This window comes from Colobus angolensis, unplaced genomic scaffold, assembly GCF_000951035.1.
Source record: "Colobus angolensis palliatus isolate OR3802 unplaced genomic scaffold, Cang.pa_1.0 Scaffold377, whole genome shotgun sequence".
NCBI classification, from domain to species: Eukaryota; Metazoa; Chordata; class Mammalia; order Primates; family Cercopithecidae; genus Colobus; species Colobus angolensis.
Genome location: NW_012117121.1, coordinates 366516 through 376672, shown reverse-complemented (window position 1 = coordinate 376672; position 10157 = coordinate 366516). Strand labels below are relative to the sequence as shown.

At 47.8% G+C, this 10157-nt stretch overlaps 1 protein-coding gene across 3 annotated transcripts in view; it reads right to left on the bottom strand.

The window, feature by feature from the left end:
* Positions 1-10157, bottom strand: part of GOSR2 (golgi SNAP receptor complex member 2) — a 39990-nt gene that overhangs the window by 18570 nt on the left and 11263 nt on the right. Inside the window, exons 5-7 of one of the 3 annotated variants that reach the window (XM_011953906.1) lie at positions 9503-9643; positions 6004-6109; positions 3379-4172 (exon numbers count right to left, since the gene is read on the bottom strand). In XM_011953906.1, the coding sequence (XP_011809296.1) occupies positions 4114-4172; positions 6004-6109; positions 9503-9643 (306 nt within the window). In that variant the 3' untranslated portion in view covers positions 3379-4113. Of the gene's footprint in view, positions 1-3378; positions 6110-9502; positions 9644-10157 lie in introns of those variants that run through there. The other 2 variants (XM_011953905.1, XM_011953907.1) reach the window with 2 other exon arrangements.

Genomic DNA, 10157 nt, shown 5'->3' with positions numbered 1-10157 from the left:
GAGGAAGGGAAGGAAGGGAGGGAGGGAAGGAAGGAAGGAAGGAATGAAGGGAGGGAAAAAAAGAAAGTTAAAAATTAAAATTTCGGAAGCCCAGGCCCCAGTGTAGAGCAGGTAGCTCAGCATCTCTGGGGAGCAAGGCCCAGAATCAGGACCTGTAAGCTCTCCAAGGGACTCCAGGAAGCAGCCCAGGCTGAGGGTCGCGGCTTCAGACCTCTGGAATCTGCCAAAAGCACTAGGTGATCAGGGCCTCGTGTCCACCTATATGAAGGGACCTGGGACAGGTGTTACCCCCATTCTAAGACTAGAAAGCTGAGGCTGAGAGGTGTGTGGCCCATGGTTACTGCCAGCAGGGCTGGGACTCGAAGCCAGGCTCTGCATCCTGGGCTCAACACTCTTACCGCAGCCTCTGGCTGCTGTAACCAGTGCAAACTGCGGAGGACTGCTTGTCTCCAACTCCTTCCCTCTGCCCTGAAACAGCTAATGTTGGAACTGGGCACATGCCAGGGCTCTGGAAGACAGAATAAAGACGAATGTCCCCGTACTGTCAGCCACTGTCTGCTGAGGAGGTTAGAAGATTTCCCTCCTGCGCCTGGCCCAGCCTCTGCCAGCTCTCCAGGAGCCACCATGTCACAGATGCCCAGAAGGAGGAGCTGGTGGAACCACACCAATGGAATTGCTAAGCCAGGAGTCAGCCTCCGACAGCCCCCCTTCCTGGGTGCCCTGCATTAGTCACGCCTGTCCTAGCCTCTAGCTTATCTAGGGTGACCATCAGACCAAGGGGATCACCAGGATTCAGGACTTTCAGCTTTAAAACCCAGACAAGTTGGTCACTCTGCTTCTCTCCCCAGTCCTGAATGACACAGTTTCCCTCACGGGGCCCCATGCCTCTCCTCTTTCACTGTAGTCATTGCTGTTGTTGAGGGCCTGTGAGCACATGGCTTGTGGCATCAGTGACCTTGAACCTTCTAGCTTCCTCCTGGCCTCATTGCAACAGCTTTGCTGGCCCCACACAGGCTGGGCTCAAGTGCTCTCCTGCAGCTGTTTACCCGATGGTGCCTGCACCTACTATGTGCCCGGGAGGCACAAAGGCCCCCGCGGCGAGGAGCAACTCCCATTCACCAGGAAACGTGCAGTATGAGGTTGTTTGGAGGGGAGGGGCAGGCTTCTTGGAGGTGACATGGGATTGTGGGGGTGTCTGTGGCACATCTCAGAGGAAACATCTTATACAAAGGTGCAGTTGTACTAAAACTGTGGCACGTTCTGAGAAGACCAAGCAGTCCAGGGAGGAAGGAGCACCAGGCAGGTGTGGTATGGAGGACTGGGGCTGCACTGCAGGGGCAGCGAAGGGCTGGCCTGTCACATCAAGGTGCTTTACTCAGCAGAGAGGTGTCAGTTAATGAGGGGAACCCAATGGCCACAAGGGATCTGGCCCCTTCCCGATCCAGAGGGAGAATGAGGCTTCCATCCCTACCCCTAGTTGGTCTCTGAAAGTGGTTCCCGCGGTGTGGCCAGAGGGAAGTGCGTGGGGGATGGCCTAGCTTTGAGTTGGTCTCTGAAAGTCGTTCCCGCGGTGTGGCCAGAGGACAGTGCATGCGGGATGGCCTAGCTTTGGGTTGATGTTCTTGTATTAGAGCCATCAGTTCCCCACCCCTGGGCATTACAATCACCTTGGGCAACTCCCAATGCCCCAGCTGCACTCCAGGCCAATACGAGGGTGAATGAAGACCCACACATGGGTTTTTAAAGCTCCCGAGGGAATTCCAATGCAGACTCAAGGTTGGGAACCCTGTGCTAGAGGGACATGAGGATGAGGCAGGGAGCAATGGTTCACAGAGGCTCCATGGTGGGGAACTTACCAACGGCACCTGGGGACCGAGCACCCCTGAACACTCCTCTCCCATGTGCTTTCCATATGAAATGAAAAGGACACAGAAAATGTGGAAGGAGTGACACTTTCCTTTCTCAGCTTCTAAGTACAGCAGGTCTAAGGCAGTGTGTTCAAGGCCCACCAGCCACGGATAGGGCTATGCCGCCCCCTAGGGGCAAGGCCTGAGGACCAGCTTTCACTTCACATTCCCTCCCCTTCCAGTTAGGAAATTATTTCCCAACAGCGAACTTGCCCTATACCATCTGAAAGGTCTGCACCAAACATCTTATAGCTCTATACTTCCTGCCAGCAGGCTGCACCATCTCGGTACCCTGCACAGCTCTCAGACCCCAGCAGAGCATCCCACGGGAAGTGTGGAAGGTTAAGTGGGCCTGCGGTTCCAAGCTAGATGAGGGACCAGCTCCTCCCGGACTCCCTATGAGGCCTTCAGAGAGTAACCACAGCTCAGCCCTTGTCTGCACAATGAGGACAGATGATGGTGCACATCTGAAGTGAGAGGGTTTCAGATTGGCAGGGATGGAGCCAGGAAAAACCCCGTCTGACTTCTGGTAAGGCCTACAGTCAAGCTGTTTATGAAGCGCCTGGGCTTTCCCTTGAGCAAATGTCACCCCCGCCCCCACGCTGAGACAGTAGTCAAATCAGGGGTTCCCCAGAACATTTCTTAGGGCATTAGAACGTCTGAGTTCCTTTTCCTGGTGTTGACATTCTACACCGACTTGATTTGTTCTTGTGCCTCATTCTTTGTATCTCATTGTTCCAGTTATTTCCTCAAAGTCTCCTCAAATCTTTTTGGATTAAGGTAGGATATAAACAATAAGAATTTATTTTGGACTTGACAAGTTTTGCTCTTTACATAGTGTACGCTGAGCCAGTTCAGCGTGTTCTTTCAAATGTGATCATCTCTAAGACAGAAGCTTTCCGTCTAGGAGACAGTGGTTCCAAAAGACACACATCAGAATCACCTTAGAGGCCGGGTACGGTGGCTAATACCTGTAACCTCAGAACTCTGGGAGGTCGAAGCAGGCAGATCACTCGAGGCCAGGAGTTTAAGACCAATCTGGTAAACACAGTAAAACCCCGTCTCTACTAAAAATACAAAAATAAAAAATAAAAAAAAAATTAGCCAGGCATGGTGGCGCACACTTGCAGTTCCAGCTACTCAGGAGGCTGAGGCACGAGGATCACTTGAACCCGGGAGGCAGAGGTTGCACTGAGCCAAGATTGCGCCACTGCACTCCAGCCTGGGCAACAGAGCGAGACTCTGTCTCAAAATATAATAAGTAAAATCACCTTAGAGACTTAAAAAAGGTTCTAATTCAGATCTGGGGTAGGCCCCAGGAATGTGTAATTTTAAAAAGTTTCCCCACTGCTTCTGAAGCAGCCAGCCCAGCCGCTGGCCATGGAGTAGTGTTTGAGAATCTCTGGTCTAGAAACATAAAAAAGGGTGGCCATTAGTTATAAAAATGAGTATCAAATTCCATTACAAAATGTGATTTTCTAAATAAAATAAACCTCAACTTTATTCAGCTGATGTGCTTCAAAAACAATGGGTCTAAATCCAAATTCGCAAATTAAACCCGTTCAAATTCATTAGGGCAAAGGGTGGACAGAACTCCTCAGTGAAATCTGAAAAATTAAGACTCACCTAACTTACTTGATCTTGGAGTTTGGCTTTTCTTACAACGGTCCCCCCTGAAGTAAATGTCCACGTAATAAAGAGATCCCAAGTTCCTCTTGATAACCCACCTGTTTTAAATCACAATAGGCACACCAAACTCGCTGGCTACTGGAGTTTCTTGCATCAGCTCGACATAAGAATTCACCCCCGCCTCCACTAGAGGGTGCTCCTTCACTGGCCTGGACCCATCCCTACACTGAGGTGGCAGAGACAGTCACATTGTTAGGCCAAGGTCTATTTTTCACCAGGCACCAAAAGGATGTGTGAAGAAAAGTGGTTATGTGACAACATGCAGTCTCAACGCTCCTGGATGTCCAGACACACTGGCTGCTGTCTACCAGCTCCAGGTGGTAAAGACCCAAAAACTACCTCTGCAATTTTTATTCCAAACTAGAGAGAACTGGCTCTGAAGGTGCAGCATGAGAGTTCATCAAAGCCAACTAGTCAAATGTGGAAAGCACTGGTGCACACCATGAAAAGACGTCCTATCGGTCCACGCATGATGGGTGTGGGGACTTCTGCTTCCCAGAGTTCAAGAACAAATGGCTCAGCTGCTCCCTGCAGACCTTCCTCCAAAGTGTGCTGTCTGGCAGGATCCTTGGGTGCCTGGGGGACAGGACAGCCATGCTGTCGTAGTCTCAGAATCCATTTTATGGATTACCAAGAGCCCCGTGCTAGGTCCCTGGCACCGCAGAGGTGCTGGGTGTAATGGAAATGTCAACGTGAATCCCCAGGGTTAGACAGATATAGGTCTAAAGATGCTGCAACGCCTCAGTCCACCCTCCAGTCACTGCTTGAACTCTGGCAGGGCCCCAACCCATTTTAGGAGTCACAGATCCCTTCTTCCTTGGAAAGCTAGGGCCGTCTGGCCCAGAGGGGTAGGAATAATGGAGATTTCATCCGACCAAAAGTGTGAAATCACCATCCAGGAACCTCAGTTAATCTGTGACAATTAAGAAAACTTACCAAAGGGGAGCTATACCACAGACGTGCCTGAAAAGACCAACATGACTACAGAGCGGGAGGAAGGGGAACAAGGGAGGTGAAGAGGAACACAGAAAAGAAGGGAAATAAGACAGAAGACAGTTCAAGCAACAAGAAACTAACAGAGCAGGTGGGGCAGGACAACCAAAGGTGGCGTTAATACTGAGCAGGTTTCCAGTTCTGAAGGATTTTGAGTGTCATTTTATGTCTTGCCATGAAGCTACTGTGCCCAGAGCTGCTGGTAGGGTTGGCAAGGCCTGTGGTAAATGAGAAAATACACTAACTAGGTCTTTCTGGGACTTTCAGTGATTAATCACGTTAGATAGACTTCAAGACAGACTGGCTTTATACTAAATTCCACAAGACAGCTGGCATTAGTACAGCCTGAATCCAGGGCTGGTCAGAGAAGGAAAAAGATCGTACTCCCTGAAAACAGAGTGCTACAAGGATATACACACTACAGATGTCTCCACAGTGGCATCTGCCCACACTGGCTGGGCAAAATGGGGGCCTGGCTGGCAGGTGCTAATATATTTCAGGGAAGAGAAGGGAACGAAAGAATTAGAGATACTAAAACTAGAGCTGAGACTGTAACTGGAAAATCACAAATCTTTGCCTACAGCTACTTTCTAAGAGGCAAAGGCCCACAAGGCCTGGGCACAGGTGCCAAGCCCCAGTCTCTGAACCTTAAAAGCCAACCACTCTATTAACAACTAGAAGAAATCAGTGACTAGGGTCAAGACTGAACACTGCCAGGGAATAACACTGGCCTCACTTCAGAAAGGAGAAACACCCAACTGCAGTGTGGAAAATCTTGTTATCGGCAACAGCATCGTTTCCCCTAGGTAGCTGCTTCCAGGGAAGGGTGTCAAGTATTGACAGTTAGTCATCTACATGTCACTGGAGTATGGGGGAGGTGGCCAGGAGCATGTGAATCGACCTACTGTGAGATCGACTACATGTGAAAAAAGGAGGCTTCTTTCCTCTCCTTTTCACTTATCAGGAGCCAGAAAGGCCAGATGATGACAAGGTGTGAACCGTGTGGACAGTCCTGCACGCGGGGCTCCCTGTGGACACCTTCCCAGGGCACGCATCAGTTGTGTGAACAAAGCCACCAAAGCCATTCTTTCCCTCCCCCAGTGACAGCGAGAGTGAGAGAGACAGACCTGGGACTTCTTTCATTTCCTAAGCACCGCGTATGGTGGTGGCACTAGCTCCCCCTCCAAGATGTCACAGAAAACAGAGCAGGTTGGAAATTAGATCACAATCATACCCAAGTGTCTTCACAGTTCAGACAGGCACACATTTCAAAAGGCGGCCTCTGGGCCCCCACTCTCTTTCACGCACACACACTTGCAGGCCGTGGGAATGCTGTTCAGCCACTGAGTGTGGCTGGCTCATGTCAGGTACTGCACCACGAGGAACATGACCACACAGGTCAGCAGCATCCCGCCAATCATAAAGTACTTGTCCTGGAAAGCCCGCTTCTCGATGAGCCGCATCACTGTGTTGGACAAGCCCAGCATGTTGGCAATGTCAAGGATCTTCTTCTGAGTCCCCTGGGGCAGAAGAGAAGAGAAAAAAAAAACAAACATCAAGTCGCTTTACCAAGGGTGGGGGAATGGCATCAGGAGATGGAGCTCTGCCAACATTCTCTTGGTCACGCCCAGAATACACAGAAAGCAGTATCAGCCAGAAATAGAGCCACTCTCATGTGGTCGACTGATTTCTGATCAAGGTACCAGAGCAAAGCAAAGTGGAAAGAAAAGGCTTTTCCACAAATGGTGCTGGAATGACTGGCTATATAATATCATAGATATGTATTTTATATATATGTCTCTCTCTTATAGATATGTGTGTAAAAACTGAACCTCAATTCACATTATATATAAAAATTAATTTGAGATGGGTCATAGAATTAAACATAAAAGCTAAAGCCACAATTAAAGCTTCTAGAAAAAAAACACAGGAGAATATCTAAAAACTGCAAACAGACTCATGCCTATAACCCCAGCACTTTGGGAGGGGTGGGTAGCAGGATTACTTGAGGCCAGGAGTTCGAGATCAGCCTGGGCATGTAGTGAAGATGCTTTCTCTACAAAAAACAAGTTATCCAGGTAAGGTGGTATGCACCTGTGGCTCTAGCTACTTGGGAGGCTAAGGTGACAGAATCACTTGAGCCCAGGAGTTCGAGGCTGCAGTAAGCCAAGATCACACCACTGCACTCCAGCTTGGGTAGCAGAGCGAGGTCCTGTCTCAAAAAAATACATAAATAAATACAGACTGAAAACAATGGTGTCATTAATCACAAGATGAATGAACAAATTATGGTATACCTGCACCAATGAAATACTGTTTTGCAATAAAAAGTACCTGACTACCAACACGGAATTAAATAGGTAACAATGTGAATGAACCTTGAAACATAACTGGGAGGAAGAAGCCACACAGAAAATAGTAGTATGAATACCTTTACATGAAGTTCAATAACAAGCAAACCTCATCTATGGTGAAATAAATCACAACAGTGGTTGCCTGGGGCAGTGGGGTCAACTGACTGGGAAGGGGTCCGAGGGATCTTTCAGAGGTGATGAAAATGGTCCAGGCCCTGATGGGAGTGTGAGTTACAAAGGTTGATACATTTGCCCAAATTCACTGAACTGTAAAAATATGATCTGTACACCTTACTGTCTGTAAATTATATCTCAACAAAAATACTTAAAATTAGAATATTTTATACTAAAAAAAGAAGGCAATATCAAAAAACTTGTCCTCGGCTCTCTAGTTCCAATAATCCTTGATACCAACCCATTTACTTTGTAGAGTAGAATCTTTGAGGTTTCTTCTGAGTACAACGGGTGGGTCAAGTCCATATTTACAAGAGGGTCTCAAGTGGGAAAGACAGAAAGACACCAACACAATGACCTAAAACCCTTCTATAAATGGCATAACCCACCACCGAAACAAAAGGGCATTTTATTCCTAAACCAACAACCCAAATCATCCAGCCTGTCCTTCCCTACTGCTTTCTAATTTTCAGCTTAAAGCACATTCAATTTCTTAGTATGTAACAAGTATAAGTGAATGCCGGGGCAGACCCCAAGTCACTCAGCACACATCATCCACTGCAACTTGTATGAATGGCATCTAACCTCCTGCCCCATATCTTTTTTTTAAAAAAATAAATACACATTAATGAGCAACTGAGAGAAGCAAGGAAAGTGAGATCAACATTAGACATCATGGACAGGAATCTAAAATCTACATTCTGCCCAGACAGCAATTAACAAGCCTCAGCCAGATAAATTACAAGTCAAACTTCATGGCCTTCAGAGATCAGAGAAATGTATTTTTTTCCCAAGAGAAAATACAATCAGACTCTTGCTAAAGTCCTGCTTAGCTCTGAACACACAGATTATTTCATCACCGTATGAGACTAAGGATCAACCTTCTAAATCACTTGAAAATGACCATAAATTTCAAAACATGTATTCATTTTCAGCCACAAATTGGCCCCAGTCTTCAGAGTGCTTCGGCCTAGCTCCTTCATGCCCTCTCCTATGTTCCTTTCAAATGGCGTAAGTGGAAAATCCCTCACAGAGGTAGGGTGGGAAGTGGGTGAAGGGAATCAAGAGACAAACACCAGGTTGCCACAGGTGTGCCGGGGAAAGTTGATTAGAAACCTCAAGTCTCAACCCCCAGCCACCTCACAGGCTTCCCCTCTGGTATCAGGGTGGGTGGCAGGAGGTGTGCAGACGCCCCAGTGCTGCCAGACTTCAGTGGGAAGCTGCATGTGCCTTAACAGGAAGCTCTAACCCCCCACTGGCTCTTCATCATGTGACATGGAGTTTGGTCCTAAAAGGTCTCTACTGTTTTTCTGAGATATGAAAAGGAGAGTAGCAGTTTTCTAAAGAAAGGGCAGACTAATCAACACGTATCAGTTCAGATCACCACAGGTGGCTCTCATGAAAGGGGAGCGCCCAGCAGGCTGTTGGAGACCACCCTTCCAGGCCATCTGAGACACTGCAACTGTCAGCAGGAGGCGAGTGTCACTTGCAGCTTGCCTGATCCACTCCCCCGTAGAGATGGCAGGGACTGTTCAGAAACGCACTGAAGTCCTGTGGAGCTGACAGGCTCAACGTGGTCCAACAAAAACTAAGATAAAGCTCACACTTCCGAGTGACTGTTTCTCACAGCTCAGTGGCTGGGAGTGCTTCATTCACAGGGGACCACACCCTGATAACACACAGAACCCACGCCCTATTATCCATCAGGGTTGATACAGGAAAAGGGCAGAGGCTGAAACATCATGACTGACATCAGAGTCTGTGTAATGTTTCTGTAAACCACTCCCAGGACTGGAGTCTGAGCAGTGCCAACTGGTCAGGGCTTCTAGGAATACCTGAGGCTAGGGAATGAAGAGTCACTGGGATCACCAGCATGGGTTTTAGAAGCTCTAGAAGCTTCCAAAGCTCTAATCTACTGCAAACAACCAGGCAGCCCTAACGCTGCACGGTGGGGATTCAGTTACTGAAATACAAAAGGTTTTAGTTATAAGGCAGTCCACAGTAGGGATCCTAAGGGAAAGCCACCTTAAAGTGAGGTACCAAAGGACAGCCACGCCTTCATTCTTCCAAGAGTAGATTCTGTAACACAATTTCTCAGCCTGTGATTGGACTCACTTTCATGATAAGTTCAGTAAATGGGAAAAGACCTGGATAATAAGACAGGCCACTTCATGATTTGTTTCAAGCACTGGCAAAGGAACTGGGTACTTTCAGGCTCACAGTAACTCAACTCCAACAGAAAGGATCCCAAATGCAAGTGCTCTGTCTTGTCATCAAAATATCACAATTTTGAGGACACGTAATCAAAATATAAACACAGTTACTAAACTATTGGATGAGGCTAAAACAAGAGGCCTTCTCCCTGTCCCCCAGCAGGGACCCCACCTTCAAGGTCAGTCTCTGGGTCCTCAGTCCATCTAAAATATTGTGCCCATCTAAAATGAGGTCATCCATGCCGTGGTGAACTTTCTGGAGGGAGGAGTTAAACTGCAGTGATTCGTCCATTGGTATGGTGGTGTCAGAGTCCTGTGAAAGAAACACAGGCACTTGATTAACTTTGCTTGTCAGTCAGCTCCTGGGGTCTGACTGCTCTGTCTTTTGGCCAAGGCCAAGCCAGAACAGCCAGAGGGGCTGGTGCAAGAATCAGCGGACCCTAACGGATAAGAAAAAGCCAAGCAAAGGCCTGGGATGGCCTCTGTCCACGCAGAAGAGGAACTTCCTCAGATCTGTCACTCTCCAAATGAGTTCCACTCCACAAATAACATTAATTCCAATGATCCTGGTCTCTGTATCACTGTCTCCTCTTAGGAAAAGCTATTCCTTCAAGACCTCATTGGGTGTCTCCTAAAAGCTTTCTCTGACTACTAACCTAGCTTGTCCCAAATATTCCTTTCCTTGGCTTCCCCTTAATGCAATGTTAAATGTTTGCTTGTGTCCTTTAGCTATTTTATCTATAGTTTACCTCTCCAAGTAGACTGAGGATTAACTAAGGATAGACGAGGCTGTGCTTCTGCATTTTCTATATAACTGTTTTTTAGCT